Genomic DNA, 21,433 nt, shown 5'->3' with positions numbered 1-21,433 from the left:
GTTTGTTATCATTCATTGTTTTTTTTTACTGGCATCGCTCATTGTTTCTTCTCTACATTTTTTTCAATGTTTCTCCTCTAAAGTTAATTGTTGCAAAATATCTCATTGTTTCATTTTTTCTGAATTGCAACGGGAGAAAGTAGACGAAACATGGGAAGTATGAGGAAAAAATGTTAATGAAAGCTTTTTTTTGAAAGAGAATAAAATAGTTGCCCCCTATTTATTTTTGAAATAAATTACTATATATCTTTAAAAAGGAATGAGAATATACCAATCAGAATATTACTTCACCGATTTCCAGTAATTTAGTCTAGTTTGTTATAACGACGGAAAAATTTAACCTACACAAGTAAAAACTTGTGTATGGTTGTACATAGGCTTTTTGACCCACAATTGTGGGTTTTTTGATTTTTTTAAAAAATAAAATAAAAAACATAATATATCTTAATCATTTTTAATTAATCCTTAATCTTATCATCTTCCACTCAACCACCCCAGCACCATCACCACTCTCTTCTTCTCACCACCGCACCACCACCACCACTCAACCACCCCACCACCACCTCCACACCCATCTTAACCCAGAACCACTCCCACCAGTAAACCACAACCCATCCCCACCGCAGCCGTAGCACCACCACAACAACATCCAAGATCTGACCCAAATCAACAGAGAACCTAGAAAAATCGAACAGAATTCAGAACAATTGAACAACACCCCCAACGGAACCCAGAACAATTGAACAATACCACTCCAATAACAACCTAGAACTATCGAAAGGGATTTGAGAGAGGGAGGGATTCAGAGGAGCAAAGAGAGATTAGAACGAGAACGAAAGAAAGAACGATGTTGGAGCGTTAGGCACACGGTGGTGGTTGCCGGAGATGGTCGCGCCACGGCGACGGCGGTGCTGAAGCAGTGACGTATACCCATTACTCTTCTTGGTTTCTCCTCCATGTTGGTCATGATCAGCCACCACACCTCCAATGTATTCACAGTTTTGACAGAGGCCACCACCAGATCTGGGTTAATTCGTTTCAGATCTGGTGGCAATTTTGACAGAGGAAGGAAGTGGTATAGAAGTTGAAGGATAAAGATGAAGAGATTCAGAGGGGACGTGCTTCTTCCATGGGTTTTGGGGGTTGTGACAGGGATGAAGGGAGTGGGTTCTGGGTTTGAAAGTTTTTGGGTTGAGGCTTGGATGAGGGTGGGTTCTGGGTTTATGGGTGAGGGTGGGGTGGGTTGCGATTGGGTTTCTGGGGAGGGGGTGGGGGTGGGTTGCGATGGTGGTTAGAGGAGGTGAGTGGTTGCCGGAGACAGGAGAAGAAGGTGGACGGTGGCTGGGTGGGAGGGGTGGAGAAGGAGGACCTGAGGAATTGGGGAAGATGAACAACCAATTTTAATTTAACATTAATTTCCCTAATTATACCATAATATATTAAATATTTATATTTTTGAAAAATAGGAATTACCTGCAAAACCTGCTACTGCAGGTCAAAAGGCCCTTGTGCAACCTTACACAAGCATTCATATGTGTAAGCTAAATTTCTCCTATAACGACCAGCTGTTTCTGAGGGGAAGTTAGGTGAAGCAGCAGGGACTTAAAAGAGATGAAAGTAAGATGAGATTATAGGCAAAATGGAGATTACTATGAGAGAAATATGTAAGCTCATTCAAAGTATCGAAGCTAAGTTACTTTTTCAGTTTTCCTTAATTTGGATTAGGACTTGATTTAGTTTCAACCTTCTAATTTATATGTATTGGTTGTTGCGTTGTGTTCCTTGCCTGCTTCTGCTCTGGTCTTCTTCAAATGCAATAACGCTTGTAATACCGCGAAGCAAGAAAGAGGTTCCCCATAAGAAGACCAGAGCAGAAGCAGGCGAGGGACACAACGCAGCAACCAGATTAAATTAAGGAAAACTGGAAAAGTAACTTAGGTTCGATAGTTTGAATGAGCTTACCTATTTCTCCAATAGTAATCTCCATTTTGTCTGTAGTCTCAGAGCATCTTACTTTCATCTCTTTTAAGTTCATGCTGCTTCACCTAACTTCCCCCTAAGAAACAACTGGTCGTTATAACAAACTAGATTAAATTGCTGGAAATTGGTGAAGTAATATTCTGATTGGTATATTCTCATTCCTTTTTAAAGATATATAGTAATTTATTTCAAAAATAAATAGGGAGCAACTATTTTATTCTTTCTTTCAAAAAAAAACTATTTTATTGCTTTCATTTACATTTTTTCCTCATACGCTTGCTTCCCCTGTTTCGTCTACTTACTCCCGTTGCAATTAAGAAAAAATGAAACAATGAGATATTTTGCAACAATTAACTTTAGAGGAGAAACATTGAAAAAATGTAGAGAAGAGACAATGAGTGATGCCCGTAAAAAAAAAATGAGTGATGAACAAACTTTAGATATAACTATAGATATATAAGTCACCAAAAAAATAACGGTTATGAATAAACACAAATTAATTTTTCAATTTTGAAAATGTAAAAAGAATAGATATTTTATTTATTAGTTTTTTTTTTTGAAATTTTTTAATTTGTTAATATAAAACACTTACTAATATAAGTCACCTGGGTTTTTCCTCTTGCAAGATTTTAATGGGACTCATTCTTAAAATTACGTTTTAAGCTATTTTGTGGGGAGGTATGTTTGGGTGTCGTCTATTGCTACGGAAGCTCAGTTTTATGTTCTTTGTATTTGCCCTGAGAAGCTTTTCCACAAGCTGGATTTTATATTAATAATATTACCTTTCATTAAAAAAAAACAATATTACTAATAATTGTTAAAATTGTACTTCTACGTTGCACTTCCTAATTCTCACGTTGCAATTAAGATAACCCATTTTTTCATTATTATACTTTTCTCAAGTCTCAGTAGTATATACTATATAGGCCAAGGCCGCCCATAAACTCCTAAAATTGGTATCCATTCCTGACAAATCAAAATTCATGAGCTCCTCATAAGCAAATCTTACTGTATAATTACCACTTCCCTCCTTTTTTCCAGCGCCAAGAGTCTTGTCGCCCTCTTACAAGAGGAATGGCAGAAATTATTCTTAGCAAATCATCTCTCTGAACCACAAGACCATCCACAATATCCTCTGACCAAGATAAATTCCAATTCCAAGTATTAAGCCACAAACCCATTTCTGAAATAAGGGAATTTTGTTGTAGGGATATTTGAAATAATTCAGGGAAATTGTGTTGAAATGATCCTCCTACATGCCAATCTTCCTGCCAAAATCTAATGTCATCACCCTCCCCAATTCTTCTGCAAATTCCACCCTCAAACCAATACCCAGCTTCCTCCCCCACACAAACCTTGACCAAGTCCTTCCACCACACAGAGGTTTTTGAAGACTCACCATTACCATATTTTGATATCAATATCTGACACCATAATTGGCTTCTATCTTGAAGAAATCGCCATCTCCACTTTCCCAACAACGCAATGTTGAACTTCCCTAAATCTTTTACTTCAAGCCCTCCCAATACCTTTGGGGAACAAACTTGAGCCCAACTGATCCAAGATATCTTTCTCTCCTCCTTCCCACCTCCCCATATAAACCTCAACATAAGTTGTTTACATTTCTGAACCACCCATTTTGGCATTCGGAAAAAGAAATAAAAAATAATGGTAGGGCAGCAAGCACACTTTTCATCAAACATAAACGCCCTCCAAATGTTAAATGTTTGCCCTTCCAATTTGCAAGCCTTCTCCTTAATTTATCCACCACTGGATCCCACGTTGACAGCCGCCTTGGATTACAACCCATAGGGAGGCCCAGATAAGTGAACGGGATCTCCATTGTCCTGCAATTAAGTAAAGCAGCAAACCGCTCCGTAATGGAGGCATCAACAGCAATATCAACCAGTTTACTTTTATGAAAATTTACCTTCATACCAGATGCTAACTCAAAGCAGCGTAGAATACATTTCAGAGTCCTCGCCGTCTGTAGACTAGCACTGCCAAAAAATAAAGCATTATCGGCAAACTGCAATAGCGCCACATCCACCTTATTTTCTCTACCAACACTGATGGGTTGAAAGTTCCCTATAGGCTGTAGCAACTGCCTGCCTCAGAAGTCCAATCAAACCTTCTGCTACAATTAAAAATAGAAAGGGAGCAAGTGGATCCACTGCCTAATACATTTTTCCATCCTGAACTCCCTTGTTGGATGTGAGTGAGAAAATTAAACTGAGAGAATTCCAACGTGTTCTTTGGACACTTCTTCGGGGTTGCTTTACAATATGTAAATTGGCTAGTAACGAAAGTCAAACATTGAGTGTGGAATTTATTCAATAGGAATATTGCAGCTATAAATATATTTAGAAATAACATAAAAAGGATAATATGCGAAAATTAACAAAAGGTGACAAAGATTTCATGCATTACAGCCAATAAAATGTGCTTCACTTCATTTGAAATCTTTCGGAAACCTTCATAGTTTAGTACTTGAAAAGACTTGCACAATTTGAGAAAGTGGGACACATATGTTGATAGTACTGGTCTTTACACAAATTCCGCACCTTCTGTATTCATGGTTTAACCTCTATTGAACAAATGTGATGCTTTATCAGATCACATCCTACGAAAATTACATTTCACTCCAGACAAGGCAACTAGGTGTAGGTTCTCAATAAAGAGAACAATGCACTATTTCTCAACACGCTTACCGGTTAAAATTTATGAAATTCACCCATAGCAGTTTAATTTCATTATTTTCGGAGAATTCAAACATTATACTAGAACTAGAATTCACTCCCTCCGTCCCTAATTATAAGTTAAAGTTTTAAGAATCATGTTTATTAAAAAAACCGTAATTGATGCATTGATTTTTAAAAAAATGGTACAATCTTCTATATTTACCCCTATTTAAGTGGGTAGTACTAGAAGGAGTAATAGTGAGTTTCAATTTCAAAATTTTGAAATTGAAAAAACAACAAATGCAAGGACAACATGGAAAAAAATATTAGCTTTTGGATAGTTAACTTATATTTAGTGACACCATAGTTCTCAATGTTAGCTTAGGGACGGAGGGAGTCTAACTTACCAAAATTGATACCAAAGCATTTCACCACAGAATCATACATGCTATAAACAATAGTGAATATCACTCATCATTTAGTATGACCCACATAAATTTCAACTAATATGTGTTCAAAACCACAATATGAAACTGGTAATTGGCAGAGTCCATATTTTGCATGTTATTTATAGGAGTTAAACATCAATGAACTTCAAAGTGAGAACCACAACCAGAAATTAAAATCTTATACCAAAGAATGTTCCAAGTCTGTAGTCTGAGGTAACACTCAACTAACGGACTTTATGACCTACTCAAAAGTAGGAAGGTGTTATTTGTATCAATCTAAGAACTTACATAACCTGCAAATCTGAAGAAGCTAACAATACTGATATACAACCATATCAACATCACTTTTTACATGCATATGAATGAAACTTCACTTTCTTCCCCCGACCATACCAGGTCCCATTGTCCCTGACATGCTGGAAGATGATGTGCCACTTCCAGTCACCTTTGCCCTTCCATCAGTGTTTCCAAAAACATTCAAATCTTCAAATAACCGGTAAGACGGAACAAAGGGCCTTTGTCCGGTTGCATTGGGAGGGTTACTCTGTCCAGAACTCGCCACAGGATCTCCTCTAACAGCAGATGTGTAAGGTGTGTTGGCTTGAGGAGTTGACAACGCATTTGTTGAAGATAAGTGGTTTTGATAATTGGGATATCCGGGAGTAGCAGCCCATGGTGGGGGAGGATATGTTCCAGGGTACTGAAAATGTTGATTCTGAAATTGCGGTTGTGGTTGAGATTGCTGAATGTGTTGGAGCTGAGGTTGTGGTTGAGGTTGCTGAATGTGTTGGGGTTGGGACTGAGGTTGTGGTTGAGATTGCTGAATGTGTTGGGGTTGGGGCTGAGACTGTAGCTGTGGTTGGGGGTGAGGCTGAAAATGCGGATGATGTTGAGGCTGATGCTGTAAATGTGGCTGGGGCTGATACTGCAATGGTTGGGGTTCATTATGAAGTTGCATTTGTTGAGGAGGGTTATACTGAATATGCTGATTCTGAAATTGTGAATGAGGCTGTGGTTGCAATGCTTGAGGGGATTGTGGTTGGTGCTGTGATTGTAATAGCTGTGACTGGTGCTGAGACTGTGACGGTTGGGTTTGTTGATGATGCAAAGCTTGTTCAGATTCAAAAGGTGTATGCAAATGTTGATGTGAGGGTGGGGTTGCGGGTTGGGATTGAGATTGAGGTTGGGGTTGGGCCCATGGGACAACGTAACTGTCGAATGGCAAACTTCCAGGATATGTTTGGGGAGCATAAGAATAACCTTCTGTTCCGGTTCCGGATGGAGCAGGTATCTGATGCATGCCTTGGCTAGAGGCTGATGGCGTGTAAGTTGTCTGCTGCGGAGAAGACGGTGCCAGGGACAAAGTGAGACTCAGTAAGTCAATAATGTCCTGATCTTTTGAAGTACTAACTGGTGCAGGTGGGTCGGGAAGAGCTAATGCATTCGAGGGAACAGAGGTTGAGGGCTCCGCCACATGAGGGGTTGCGTTGCTAGTGTTCATTGGGGCTAAATTGTCACTAGAGCCACCGGTAGCATCTTTAGAAGTCACTGACTGCATCTTGGAATGCCTGTATTCAGAGTAAAGACTAAAGAGTTCTTACTAAATAACATTGATTAAAAAATTACTGAAGCAATAGAACAAGCAACTCATTACCCGTGACCTGACCAGCAATGCATGTTGCATGTACAAATTTACAGGAAATTCTTCGAAGATAGAAAATGATTTACAGGCTTAAGCTCGCAAAATAGGACAGAATGAAATGGCATATAGAATAAATATGAAAAATGAAAAGAAACACTTCATGCAATGAGTCCTATCTCAGTTGAATGAAAACAGATGATTATTCACTTGGACATGTAAAGACCTAAGTGCAATAAGGCATGAAGAAGACATTATAAGCTAGTTGTATTTTTTGTTGTTATGCTTCTTAATTTCACATGGCTAGTTCAATGGGAAAAAAAAAGTAGTTGCATGATCTTGAGCTTGAAATATAAATTTATGAAATATTTTCAGTTCAGAGTGACCTTCGAGCTAGCTGTGCAAATTCATCTTCGTCCTCTTCATCACTCAGGCCCCTTGTATCAGCAATGACTAGGGCTGAAGAGCTAGCTTTAGAATTAGGTGTTGAAACAGACTCTACAGGGCTGGAGCTCTTCACTTGAGTTTGATTGGCACTATAGTCAACTTCAGAAGACAGAGTACTGGAACTTGCACCTTGAAATGGAAAAGGAGTACCGGATACAATTGCATCATGCCTTGCAAGGAAACTTTGGATAGTATCATTCAACTCAAGGCCTCGCCCAAGAAGCTCCTCATCACTAAGACATAACCAAGATGATAACAAGGATTATTCCACATATCATATGGACAAATAGACTTAAAAGTATATTTTGAAGTGGATCACATGCTTTAACTGGTTGAGTGAAACTAACCCAGTTGTTGTTAGCATCTGCATCAATTTTTTCTGGTTGGTCCGACAGCGATCAACAAGATCAATAATGACTTCATCCTTGACAGCCTAGAAAGCATAAAAAGCAAAAACTTAAGGTAAACTTACTTAGTTGCACAGAGGATTCAGGAAAGCCGAGCAAAACACTGTTTCGCATACCTCACGGTCATTAGGATTCACAGCCTGTAGCATATCACTCAAAAGGTCCAACACTTGCTGCATAGATTCCAAGCTCGAGAAACTAACAGATTCAAGAAAAAATTAGCCAAAAGACGAAGTTGCAGCACCCAGAAGTCCAATGACATGAAGGACAGCAGCAGAAGCAAGGGTGAGCAGACAAAAAATATTCACCTTAAACTTTCTATCTCTGTTGCCATTGTTTCATCAAGTGTTTTTGATGAACTGCTAGGCATTCCGTATCCAGGTTGCATATGCCTTGCAGTTAGATGGGTAGGAGGAGGAGTAAATATCGGAGCTGCATCTGGTGTACGCTTTGGAAAAACAACTCCAGATCGCTGCCATTTATCAAATGCAACACAGTAAATTGGCTGTATGATCTAACGGGGAGGGAATATGAAGGGTGGTTTTCACTCACCTACATTGCAGACCAAACAATTGGAGGGTTACTTTCCCTCCCCTTCAACCAAACAAAACAAGAGATTTTGATTTGGAGAAAACTTAGATCAAGTTTCTTGTATTCTTATCATCAAGTTTTCCATTCAAACAATAACACGTGGATATTTTTTTTCCTAACAATAAAATGACATTAATTAAGAATAAGTTGTTTATATGCTCAGAGAGCTTGATGAAATGGACAAAAGGAACTTGATAAAAGTTGTCCTTTTTATTTACCTTCCCCTCATTTGAACCAAAAAATCCGTTAAAATTATCAAAAGTGAAATATCACCCTTAAATGAAACAAAGGGTATCATTACACAAAATATCCACAAATGTCAATCGACAAATTTTGACAGTCAGGCATCCCACTCTGCACATGCAGCTATCGAGACACTGGTAAAAGCCAATCAAGAAATTTTCTTCAGTAGACAGCTGTACATTTACCTTTAATTCCTCATATGCCCAATAGTACTGAGGACATTTTCCACCAGGCCCTCCGAAAGCCTCTTGCCATGAGTCCAGCAGTAGTAAAATTTTATCCCTTACGTGCATGTCTGCCTATATTATCATCACATGTAATTTAAGTTAGATAAGGCAAAAAACACGAAAACAGAGAAGTTTTAGTCAGCTCAAAATAATGTTTGAGCATAAAGAGTACACTATGCAAAGCGCATCAATACTAATACTGTTTTCATGGGTAAATACCTCCATATTTGGGTTAACTAATAAATCCTAAGGTATCACCTTGACATTTGTAGCATTGTGTTTAGAGCAGGGAATACCACCATCAATATTCAGATAGTATAGAGCCAATGATCCAGAAACCTAGCTAAGGTGGAAGGAGACTGAATTTTAAAGATATACAAAAATGATGAAGAAAGTGGTTGAATAGGATCACAGACAAAGGAAAATTTCCACAGGTGAAACTGCAAGTCTACCACGTACTGGTCATTAATGATGTACAACAGCAGCGAATCAAACTTGACTTTGAATATAAATTCAACAGAACAGCAGTGAATCAAACTTGACTTTGAATATAAATTCAACAGGGTGCAGTTAAAGCACCAAGTGACAACAACATAAGATGCCATAATAAAGTAAATTAAGTCATGATGATTGAGTTGAACTTTGATATAAGTCCCCAGCATGCTAGTTCAGTGGAGGGAAACAAAAATGATTTCTAGATTTGAAGGATTGCAAGTGGGTATCCAATATTCAATATGAATATTGATTAACATGCTCTTTTGAATATTTTGTGTTTCTCTGGAGGTTCAAGTTTTTTATTTACTGTTATACAGATATCAGAATGAAAGTTGAGGGCCAATTAGGGTTAGCAGAACAGTAAGGGATTCACTGATTCTAGATAAGCACACAAGGAGGGATGATGGATGAGAAGATTTGACGGCTCAATCAAACTGCAGGCTTGATTAATTATTTTTCAAAAAATGTCCTAACTGAATAATATCAGTAACAAAACCTTTACCCAAGCAAGGATTCTCCCTATATATAACATAACAGATTTTTTGTCATAATGTTCTTAGCTTGTTTATAACAGCAAATTTGTATGAAAAATGCAAAAAAATCTGTTCCCAGCATCAAATCTGCAAATTAAAACAGAATCCAGTAAAACTTTCAAGTAACAGCCGCCGTACCTTTTTCCTTACGATTTTGATCATCTCCCCCAATATGTTCCTTTCAGCAATTTGAAAGTGCACACGTTCACCACAATTCTTCACCATTGTCTCCAGAAGCTAAGGAGTAGAGAACCAGAAATCATAAATCAAGTTCCGAACGAACAAATTTGAAATTTAAGTATTAAAGTTGCAGGGCACAGCCACAAACAATAGAGTTAGTAATTAAAGTATTAAGGTTAGACCGAAGACCAGTAACAACAAAGTACCGTGAGAGCTAGTAATTGAACTTTAGAGCTCTTATGTTGTAATCTCTTCTTCACAGCTTTTACCACATCTTTTGGCTGCCTGAAAATATTAAGCATGCAGTAATCATCAAATCAAAGATTTAGTTAAAATCACTATATTTTTTCTCAAAGACAAATTTAATGAAGTAAAGAAAGGGAAAGGGAGAAGAAGCAAGTTGAGAAACTAGATTTTACTATCATCCATGGACCCTGGTTTTCTAAGAGGAATTAGAGACAAGAAATTAATGTTGCCCTAGACCAAAAATTGGCATGTGAAAATTAAGGGGAATCCAAAATAATAAATGAAAAAGAAATTCACATAATTATAAGAAAAAATAAAAAGAATTCCCAGATAATACAATCATCTTGATGATTGATTCTTCACAAAAAAAATGATAACCTAATCCCCCAACCCCTCCAAAAAAAAATCCTAAATTAGCAATTTTTAGCCCCAAATTTCATCTCATAATAAAACCCATAAACATCATAATCAAAAGCATAAGCATGTGGTAGATGATCAAAGTCAACAACGCAATAAAACCAAAAAAAGTCTAAAATTTGATATGCTATCTTCCTCCTTTTCTTACAACTGAAGATTACCAATGATTAGAATTGATAGAATCGCAAATTTCGATGTTCATGGTCCAATCAGGACCCATAAGAAGATCGCTGGTCGCCTTCTCTACTGCGACAGTAGCTGAAGAAGAAGAACCAGCCATCACAATTTTCCCCCCTTTCCCCTTTCCCCTCTCTCTCTCTCTCTCTCTCTCTCTCTCTATAAACTCCTTCCCAGAAGCAGCAAAATCGATTATTGTTCAACACCCACACCACAAAATCGCAAAAAGAAGAAAACTTTGCAGGAAAATTGATTGTTGGGAAATTTTGGAAACCCTAGCGGAAATTGAATGGAACGAAAAAATAATCCCTTGTTTTCTCAAATAGCGCAAGCAATTTTCTTTCCTTCCATTTTCCTCTTTCTCATCTAAAAAGAGATATTGGAGAATTTTCTTTTTATTCCATTATATATTATTATATTATATTCGAGATAAAATTTTCCCGGAAATTTCGTTTTTTCTGAGCTGAAAGGCTTGCGAATTTTGTGCGGTGTTTTCGACGTACTCGCTGTTCTAGGTCTGTGAGTCCCACGCGCCACGTGACAGATAGATAACATTAAAAAGCAAAAATGAAGTTGAGTTTTGGTCCTCATGATTTTATGGTTGTGTGATTTTGGTCCTCATCTTACACTCATGAAAAATCAGGTAACTAAAAAAGGTGTTTGTGCTAGGGATTTAAACCAACAGCAATCGCCACACCCCCTTTTGGTTCAGCTCGTCGTTGAATCGCAAGATGGGTCTAAAGAGGATATAGAAGAAAGTTGCCAAAATATGGTAGAGTATGTAAAGACTCAAAAGGAAGAGCCTCGATTGCATTGTATTTATGATGATGGCCCTTAGGGGTTTGAAAAATCGTCACCATCAATTAAAAAAGATGGAGGTCGAAGACCCTTTGGAAGAAATTGATGTGGGTGATTGACGAAGAAAATATGAACTTACATAAATATTCTTTCAATAACTTGGAGTTTAGAAAGAATTATCGGTTTGCTCGAAGAATTTAGAGAATGCTTCGCATGGAATTTTGATGAAATGCTAGGTTCGAGTCGATAGCTGGTGGAACTTAAGTTTCCAACACCATGTATGCGAGTTAATTTTCCAATTCTTTGTAACTTTTTGCTTTTGGAAAATATTATATGGCACGAGACTAAGTTCGTCTATGTCTCACGTGACTAACTGAACTACGGTATGAATGGTAAATACATAAATTTGATGTGTTTTAAATAAATTCATTGGCCATAACTTTTTTTTTGAGTTGTGGCCGTATTTTTTTTTGAGCCATATAGCACGGCTCTTTACTTTTCAATGGAATTTTTTTCCTTTCAATTTCCTTTTATTTTCTTCTTCTTCTTTCAACTTCGAATTCAAGTTCTTACTGCAGTAAAAAAATTTAAGAACACTCAATTTTATTCATCACGAGATTCAAGCTAACAACGTTTAATTTTTACTTGATGAACCCAAGATAACTTGAATCCAATTCCCAGATTGATTTTTAGATTCTCATTTGGATCCCTTATTTGTAAGTCCAAAACCTCCAAATTTAAGGAACTAAAAAATATAACCACAAGAAGATTTTGATACTTAAACGTCTTTTTTTTTTTAAATCTCACAAATAAGAAAGAGCTTCTCTCCAAAACTAAACTCATAAACACACCTTTAGAACAATGAAGAAATCAGATATCACTTGTTTATCTTTTCCGTTTGTATGTCAGTGTCGACTTTGTAAAAAAAAAATATCATTTATTTATCAGTGTTTGAATTTGATAAATATAAATTTACAACCATAACAAAACTCACAAAATTAAAAGGGCATGACGACTTTATCACGGATTCATTTTTTAAATGAAAATGAAATGAGAATCTGTCCTCACAAGTCATATAAAGTCACCCAAAAATTAAACGGAGCTACATATGATCATTGAAAGTGATACGACAAAAATTATTATTAGTGGTAATGGGGCCGGCTATGTGTGGAGTGTGTTTGATGTGCAATTTACATTGTGTTTGGTGAAAGTTTAATTAAATGGAACACTTCTATATGCTATTTAAGAACAGATCACCAAGTTTGAACTTTGAAGAGTAACATATATCTTTTGGCCTTTTAGGTTCAATTAGCAGCCACGCGCATTATCTTCACTTTCATAGTCATTTATATTCATTATTCATATGGCATTTCTCATTATTATATTGCCAAAGACCAAAACACGTGGTAGTTTCATATGGGTTGGATAAAGAAAAAGTCCTAATTGAGACAAATTGGGAAAGTGTGCACTCACTAGTTTGCAGTAAAAAAGAACATGATGAGTGATAAAATGAACATGATGAGTGATAATTCATTCCCATATACTTTTTCTTTTATCTTAATATCATTCACTTTTTTTTTCTTCTATTTTCTATCTTTATTTTCTATTAAATTCATATTACTCATTTCATTCATTTCTTTTCTTATCTCAAAATATTATTAAAAAATAATATTGTACCTCAGCATAATTTATATGGTATGTTATTGTTCTCATCTTAATAAAATATCATTTTCATCGTTCTCATCATAATAAATATTGTTCTCATCATAGTTATCTTATCCATCACAGCATCATGGTCGTCAGTTTGTTCTCATCATCATAATTCATAGTAGTGTTCCTTTGAGAGAATTTCAAAATGCTTGCAACATATAAAATTCAATAAAGAACAATAAATTTTTGGCTTAAAAGCATTTCATGTCCCTAATATATTAAGTTTGTGCAAATATCGTCTCAACTCTTTTTTTTCTATGTCTATACCCTCTATGTTTCTCAAAAGTGCAACGAATGTCCCTCCGTCACTCTGACGTTAAAAAACTAACGAAATTGGCTTACGTGACACTACTTTAGTGACGAGGCAGGCCATGTGACATCATTATCAAAATTCAGAAATGAGAATAAGGGGCGGGAATGATTCGAACCTAGGACTTGTAAGTAGCAAAACATGCACTTAACTAGTTGAGCTACATGCATTTAATCTGTATGTAGCTCAACTGGTTAAGTGCATGTTTTGCTACTTACTAGACCCGAGTTCTAATCCTTCCCACCCTTTTTTCCCATTTGTCTCGTCACTAAAGTAGTGTCACGTAAGCCCCTTTCGTTAGTATTTTAACGTCAGAGTGACAGAGAAGCATTCGTTGCACTTTTGAGAAACATGGAAGATATAAACATATACGAAAAAAGAGTAGAAACGACATTTACACAAACGTGATACATCAGGGGCATGAAATGCTTTTAAACCTAAATTTTTCAAACCACATTTTTTACTTACATACATTTATTTCTAGATCTTAATATTTTGTACTTACACATTCAATAAAATTCAATACTATTTTCACCTCCTCTTCATTTCTATGTGTTAATATTTTTTCTGTATCACTTATCATATTTATTGACAAATAACATGATAGTTCATTCATGTGCCTTGCCTCAACATTAACTAATTAACTGCTACCTTCAAAAAAAAAATTAACTAACTGCTATGCTTATGAGAACGAATATCCACAACTTAAATAATATTTACTGTTAGAAGGGTCCTATATTGGCTAGAGATGTGGTCAAGCAATTGCTTATATATGGTTGTGTAAATCTTAACTCTTGAGCTTAAGCTTTTGGGATTAAGTGGTTGTTCAACATGGTATCTGAGCCGATGGTTGTTTGACCATGGACCTGAGCCCGTATCCTAGATCCATTTGTTGACTCCCCATATTTGGGTCACCCGTTTCATTCCACGCTCCAGATGTTCTACACTGGGCGTGAGGGGGTGTGTTAGAGTCTCACATTGGCTAGAGATGTGGTCAAACAATTGCTTATATATTGTGCAAACCTTAACTCTTAAGCTAACTTTTGGGTTGAGTTAGGCCTTCCAACATTTACTACGTCATCTACGAGAAGAACGAGGCCTTTATGCGGAAAAGCAACCCAACGAAGCAGCTTTCTCATTTTGCCTGCTCATATACTTAAGTTCAGTTTCCCTTACCTGAACATTGAATTGGTGTCGTCTGTGAAAAATTGATAAACTGCATTCTCATCCGTCTCTAATATGACAAACACAAGAAGGCAACAAACGAATTGTACTCCCTCTTAGGATGGGCGATCTATTACAATTGTATAATAACAATCCAATCAAAAAATCACGTGGAGATGGAAGTTAAACAACCAATTCTAACACAAAATCAACTACCTATGAAGAAAATGAGGTTGTATGCTATTTAGTATTTCCCTTCGCGAGGATCTTATCAAAATTATGCTAAAGGAACAATTGCATAGTGTGAAAGAGAACACAACCAAAAGGTCATCATCGTCTCTTTCCCGGCTGGCAATAACTCTGCGCAGCCCACACCCGCTCAGCCACCCAATGTGGCCTCTCCCGTACCATCTATGCTCAAGCTTCAGGGGATCGTTGTCATCCCAACACAACCCTTGCCGATTCAGCCAAATGATGCAACAATTCAGAGGCGCATTAAGGAACTAAGATATCATGTTCCACCTCGGAATGACTAGTTTCGCAAAGGGCCCGCAATTGAGTATTTGAGTGTTACACGGGAAGACATACCCTTGGGTTCATCTTAACACTTTCGAAAGAGTGACGAGTTCCCTTGGAGCCTCACAGCAAATGAGCAATCATGTGCAGAACTTTCCCAGAACCTGAACGAAAGCCTCCCTTGGTTTTAGTCCATGCACCTGGACCTATTAGTTGTTGGTGAGAGCTCTCATTGTAGATCAACCACCACTAGTTGGCATATAGGTGGCGCAGGGGCGGGAAGAGCAGAAGGTTTCAGGCTAGGTGAGGAGGGATCAGGGAGCGGCAAAGAGGTGGCACGCCGAGGGGAGGATATGTGAAGCAAGGAGAAGAGACATGTGGCGGGGAAGAAAGGTGGAGGCGGGGCGGTTAAGGAAGAGGGTGACGACAATTATTTGAGTTAGGTGAGAGTTTGAGAAGCTTATAAGAACTATTGACGATGAAGGCCAAAGTTTACCTCAAGAGTGCAGCTCCTAAGAATCGAACTAGCGATATTGAGGTTTAAGCAACCACTTTTTACCAACCGTCACCTGTTGGGTAACTTCCATATCAAAATATAAATAAAAACGAGTTTCAATTATTTTTTTAATTATTTACTAACCGACATTCATATTTTAGAAATTAAAATTAAAACATTATATAAATTTTAGTGTAATTTTTATATGTAAACATGGTGGAATTTTTATATCATTATCTTTTCTTTCTTTCAAAAATGTGTAAGAACTCAGAGGTCAGAACTCAAATTTGACCACGCCCCATCGCTCATGGGCCGGCCAAGCGTGAGTAAATCACAATACAATTATTAAATTAATCAAATTCTAATCAATGTTATTTTTTAGGATAAAAATTAGGTTCATCAATTTGTGGTTTGAGCAGCTTTTTTAATATTTTCCTATTTGATATATGAGACCTAAACTGAAAATTATCATAATTAAATAAGTGGTTTGCTGAATCTTTTATTGATTAGCAATTTAGCAGCACAAATAGAAAAAAAAACTGCACATATTAAGTTTTATTCTATTTCTTTATTACTTCAAATAGCTAGCTCATTGGAAAAGTTCATCTATACAAGTGGATTTCCAAATTCTACATGTAATTTGGATTGGAATACATTGTACCAAATTGCAATTGGCATTGCTCAAGGACTAGAATACTTGCATCAAAATTGTATTCCAAGGATTTTACATCTTGAATTCTTGATATGAAACCTCAAAACATTCTTTTGGACGAAGACTTTTGCCCAAAAATTTCTGATTTTGGACTAGCTAAAATATGCCAAAAGAAGGAGAGTACTGTGTCCATATTGAGCCCAAGAGGAACTATAGGATACATAGCACCAGAAGTATCAAACCGAGCATTCGGTAGAGTTTCTCACAAGTCTGATGTATATAGTTATGGCATGTTGATTCTTGAAACTATTGGAGCAAGAAAGAATCATGAAACTGGAAGCTCACGTACCACTGAAATGTACTTTCCAGACTGGATTTATAATGATCTTGAGCAAGATAATAATCTTGCAAATTGTTTGGATATCTCAAGGGAAGAAGATGACATGGTTAGAAAGATTACTCTGGTGTGAGTCTATGGTGCATTCAAATGTATCCATCTGATCGACCATCAATGAAAAAGGTAATAAAAATGTTAGAAGGGTCACTTCAATCAATACCATATCCTCCAAAGCCTATCTTACAGTCTCCTGAAAGATCACCATTACAATGTTCATACATGTCTTCCAACAATTCGTCCAAAACAAGTTCAAGCACCACAGACAAGGATGGTTCCCCATAATCAAGTGAGCAGTACAAAAATGCAATGATTGTAATATCAAGTTCAAGCACCACAGACAATGATTGTAATATAACTTTGCATAAGTCCTTTTTTTTGAACTTCAAAACCTATTGTGTATCTTCATAAAGGGGTAAGTTACTGATGAACAATTCTCTAAATGTTGTTATTTGTTTTTTGTTCATAAATTCAAAGTTTGATTCGAACTTTAAGAGTTTTTTTTTCCGATATAAGGTAGGGGAATACATCTAGAGGAGGTAGCAATATCATGCGAAAGATATGTCTAGATTAGCAGGGCCGGCCCTGGGCCTGTGCAAGCAGGCCCACAGCCCAGGGCCTCCAAAAAGAAGGGGCCTCAAAAAAAAATTCATTAAACGTTTATAATAAAAAAACTGTAAATTATTAAAGGAAGAGATGTTAGTCCTGTTGGCAACATTAAGCCTGGTTTGGACCTCTCCTCCCTTGGAGCCTAGGTTCGAATCTGCTCTTGCTACATTTTTTATGATGTTTTTAAAATTTTATATAATTTATAGTGACGGAAACTTTCGTCACAAAAGTAGCGACGAATTATCAACCGCTGTGTTTCTTAAATAAATAAGTGTAACATATTTTTTAAGTTGTTGATGCTATTTACAATTTAAATAGATAATGTTCTTTAAAAAAAAAAATTTATTAGGGGTCCATTTTTATTATTTGTCCAGGGCCTCCAAAATGTCGAGACCGGCCTGTAGATTAGATATTAATGTGTTCTTGTTTATGCTTGGAATGTTGAATTCTTCATATTCTGAGCATCAAATTTTCTAACGTGTGTTTCGGTTGACAGGTATACTTAAAGGCATCAGAGATTAGATCTAACAGGTGTTTTGATGCTGGTTTACTACTGTTGCTATGCTGTTAATTTTCTGCTGTTTCTACTGTTTTCTATTTCTACTGCTGTTGTTTTTGCTGCTTTCACTATGATGACTGTATTAATACTTTGGGTTTTTACAGCATATATAGCAGCAGTAGTAGACCAATGATTTGATTGAATTTAAGAAAATATATTTGATGTACTTCAATTTTTTTTTTAAATTGGAAAGATAAACTACATTCCTCCGGGGTTGATTCCTAGACCCCCACTCCCTAACTCATATGTCTACCGGCTCATACCAATTAAGTTAAGTTGAATGCTTATATGAATGTCGATGAGAGAAAATATGGTGTGGTTAATAATGTGATGGGATTGACAACCAACTATTTGCAAGGGAAGCAATTACCTATTTTCAAGTTAGGCTTGGTCTAGTAGAGTATGACAGAATCTCATACGTGACAGACTCAGTGTTCGAACCCGCACTAATCTCATTGGGATGAAGTAAATGTAAATTTTTTATTAGTGTTTTTTTAGTCCGGCAACTTTCCTTACAGATTGAACACCCCTCCTTGTTGAGAATATGCCTATAATAGCTGAAATTAAGAGGAGATAATTAGTTAGGATTTAAATTTTGTTTTAAGATATTATTTAGATTATTTTCAAATTAGAATAAGATTAAGATAATATTAGTTGTTTCTAAAATCAATATCACTTGATTTTAAGAATCAGATCAGTTTATGAGTAAGTTTGTTATTTTTCTGTTATGTAATTGCTCTATATATATAGAGCTCACAACCTCACAATGATGAATAAAATAATCTCCTTCAAATACATTTATACGTATAAAAATACCCAACAAGTGGCATCAGAGCTCTTATCCTTAAGGGACCTGTGAGTCAAAAGAAAAACCTAATGGAAGGAGATGCATCATCATCATCATACATAGTGGGTCAACCACCATCCTTTGATGACGAGGAGTACGAGTTATGGGCTGCAAGAATGACTACTCATCTTGAAGCTCTAGATCTTTGGGAAGCGGTAGAAGAAGACTATGATGTTCCTGAACTACCTGAGAATCCTACGGTGGCTCAGATGAAGAATCACAAACAAAAGAAGACAAAAAAGGCTAAGGCAAAAATAATTGTCTATTTTCTTCCGTGTCCAAGATCATATTCACACGAATAATGAATCTGAAATCCGCCAAAGAAATTTGGGAATATCTCAAAGCAGAATATCAAGGTTCTGAAAGAACTAAAGGCATGCAAGTTCTCAACCTTGGCAGGGAATTCGAGATGCAGAACATGAAAGATAATGAAACCATCAAGGGCTATGCTGACAGATTGTTAAGCATAGCAAATAAAGTGAGACTTCTTGGTAGAGACTTTTTTTGATGAAAGAATAGTGCAGAAAATTCTTGTCACTATTCCTGAAAAATATGAGTCAAAGATATCAGCGTTGGAGGAGTCAAAAGACCTGTCAATCATTACCTTGGGAGAATTAATTAATGCTTTACAAGCACATGAGCAGAGGAGAACCATGAGACAAGATGAGGTGGAGGTACAAGGTATGTATCGTATGAAAGCACAAAATCCAAGAAGTGGAAAAAAACAGCAAGGTGAGAATTTTCCTTCTTGTCCTTGTAACACCCCAATTTCTCAACTGAGGAGTCACATTAGTAACCTAACAAAGTCTAAGGACCAATCTGCAATCCCTAAAAACCAAGGGAATTTTTTTTCTGTAAAACAACTAAACACTTCGGCTAAAAGGTTGGAAACATACCATAACTTTATTTAGATAACTTGTTTCCCGATATACAGTAATAATAGTTTACAATACCATAAGTAAGGTTCAGAATAAACATGCGCACTTTAACAGTGGCGGAAGCAAGACTTTAATAACAGAGTTCTCATAAAGTAAAAGAGACTCCAACATAATCCACAAGAAGAGAAGCAAAGCTGCTTCTCATACCTCTACTCCACCGCTTACAACTCGATCTCCAACTCGAGTAGCTATGCCTCGGCGGAAGGATCTCCATCGCCTAATAGCGTTAAGCGCCCAAACAACAAGTAGCAAATAGAAAGGGTTAACTCCATGCAATTACCATGTATAAAAGAGAAAAATCATGCTGTTCGAATTTAATTACCTGGCATGGTAAATAACTAGCATCATAACTCAACTCATATATCAACAACTTAAACATAAATCGGACTCAGATAATAATAACCTCAACAATGTAACATCAAATCAGATATCAATAAACCAATACGAAAATCCAACAACATAGGGTCAGGTGTTAGTTCCCTATAATGCAACTATATGCTGCTAACAAAATGGATCGATCAATATCGTCTCTCAAGACGGGACAATGATAGGACACACCTCCTCATCGCCACTTATAACGTCATACATGACGGGACAATCATAGGACACACCTCCTAATCGCCACTTAACGTCACACAAGACGGGACAATCATAGGACACACCTCCTGATCGCCACTTAGCATCTCGCAAGATGGGACAATGATAGGACACACCTCCTCATCGCCACTTGACTCAAGCCCTATATGCCAAGTCAGACAATAACAAAGCCCACCCAAGGACCAATCCAAAGTAACCACATGTTCCATCCACTAGGAAGCAGTAACGACAGAAACCAGTAAACGGCCGAAGCCTCTCAGAAAACATTTTCCAAATTCAGCATAATAATCATAATCATCTGCCAATCAATATAAACATCTTCATCTCAAACACAGGCAGTGCGATAAAAGCATGCAAGACTCAAAGACGCTCTAAAACTGAGTTACCCTTACCTTCGTGAGTAGAAGTTGGGCATGGAAATTGCGAACCTAGAACAAAGAAAACACAATCATCAACACAAGCTTCACTAGGAGCAACACGATCTACTAATACTAATCGAAATCGTAAAGAAAGCCTCTAAAGCTTCAGAGTTCCTATTTAGGCACAAATTGACAACGGAGACTTCGTTCGCTAAAACGAGCATAACTCGAGCTACAGAACTCAGAATGACACGAAACCGGCGCCAAAATTTCGACAATTGAAAGAGCTACGCAATGGCTCAGGTCATAGAGACCCAAAAATTATTTTTGGACACGGTACCCAAGCAATTAGGTTTCGGCCACTATGGAAAATAGAGTTTTCGAACTTTTTCTTCGATCTAAATCAATTCACAAGGTAGTTTTAGGGTAAAACTAAGGCAAAGAAATTGTCGGAACAATTTTCGGACAATCGGGTCGAAATACGACTATCCAGGGGCATTTTGGTCCAAAATAAAGGCTCAAAACTTCAAAGTTATCAGTTCGGAAAACAAATTTGACAGCAACGATCCTCATGATATCCGTGACAACAAATCCTAAAGGCACGAAGTCAGATTAAGTCTTTTCGACAATAAAGTTTCGAAATGTGCGACTAATGGGGTTTTGAATCAATTTTTCAGATCTTGGACAACTGAATCGCAATCGGCGATTACTGACAGAGGTTTTAGACTCATGGGAACATAAGGAACATAACCCAACCAAGAAATCAAGGAAA

At 36.9% G+C, this 21,433-nt stretch overlaps 1 protein-coding gene and 1 pseudogene across 1 annotated transcript; one reads left to right on the top strand and one right to left on the bottom strand.

Moving 5' to 3' along the window:
- Window positions 1–5,261: 5,261 nt before the first annotated feature.
- Window positions 5,262–11,091, bottom strand: LOC130728034 (TOM1-like protein 6). Its single transcript, XM_057579365.1, has 9 exons — window positions 10,697–11,091; window positions 10,079–10,157; window positions 9,831–9,929; window positions 8,623–8,736; window positions 7,912–8,075; window positions 7,720–7,801; window positions 7,544–7,629; window positions 7,136–7,429; window positions 5,262–6,678 (listed from the first exon to the last, which is right to left on the bottom strand). Exons 1-9 carry the CDS (start codon window positions 10,813–10,815, stop codon window positions 5,481–5,483), a joined length of 2,235 nt encoding a protein of 744 aa, XP_057435348.1. The 5' UTR covers window positions 10,816–11,091; the 3' UTR covers window positions 5,262–5,480.
- A 4,313-nt stretch (window positions 11,092–15,404) lies between these two features.
- Window positions 15,405–17,357, top strand: LOC130713115 (LEAF RUST 10 DISEASE-RESISTANCE LOCUS RECEPTOR-LIKE PROTEIN KINASE-like 2.4; annotated as a pseudogene).
- Window positions 17,358–21,433: the final 4,076 nt, after the last annotated feature.

Source organism: Lotus japonicus, chromosome 1 (assembly GCF_012489685.1).
Source record: "Lotus japonicus ecotype B-129 chromosome 1, LjGifu_v1.2".
NCBI classification, from domain to species: domain Eukaryota; kingdom Viridiplantae; phylum Streptophyta; class Magnoliopsida; order Fabales; family Fabaceae; genus Lotus; species Lotus japonicus.
The sequence above is the reverse complement of the archived record's forward strand: the minus strand, read 5'-3'. Positions and strand labels throughout refer to the sequence as shown.

Bases quoted from the DNA above. Each gene is read 5' to 3' on its own strand.
- LOC130728034 (XM_057579365.1), bottom strand. From the start codon at position 10,815: ATGGCTGGTTCTTCTTCTTCAGCTACTGTCGCAGTAGAGAAGGCGACC. The intron at 10,158-10,696 runs GTAATCTTCAGT...TAATATTTTCAG, and splicing joins TCTATCAATTCTAATCATTG to GCAGCCAAAAGATGTGGTAA. The intron at 7,802-7,911 runs GTGAATATTTTT...TGAATCTGTTAG, and splicing joins ACAGAGATAGAAAGTTTAAG to TTTCTCGAGCTTGGAATCTA.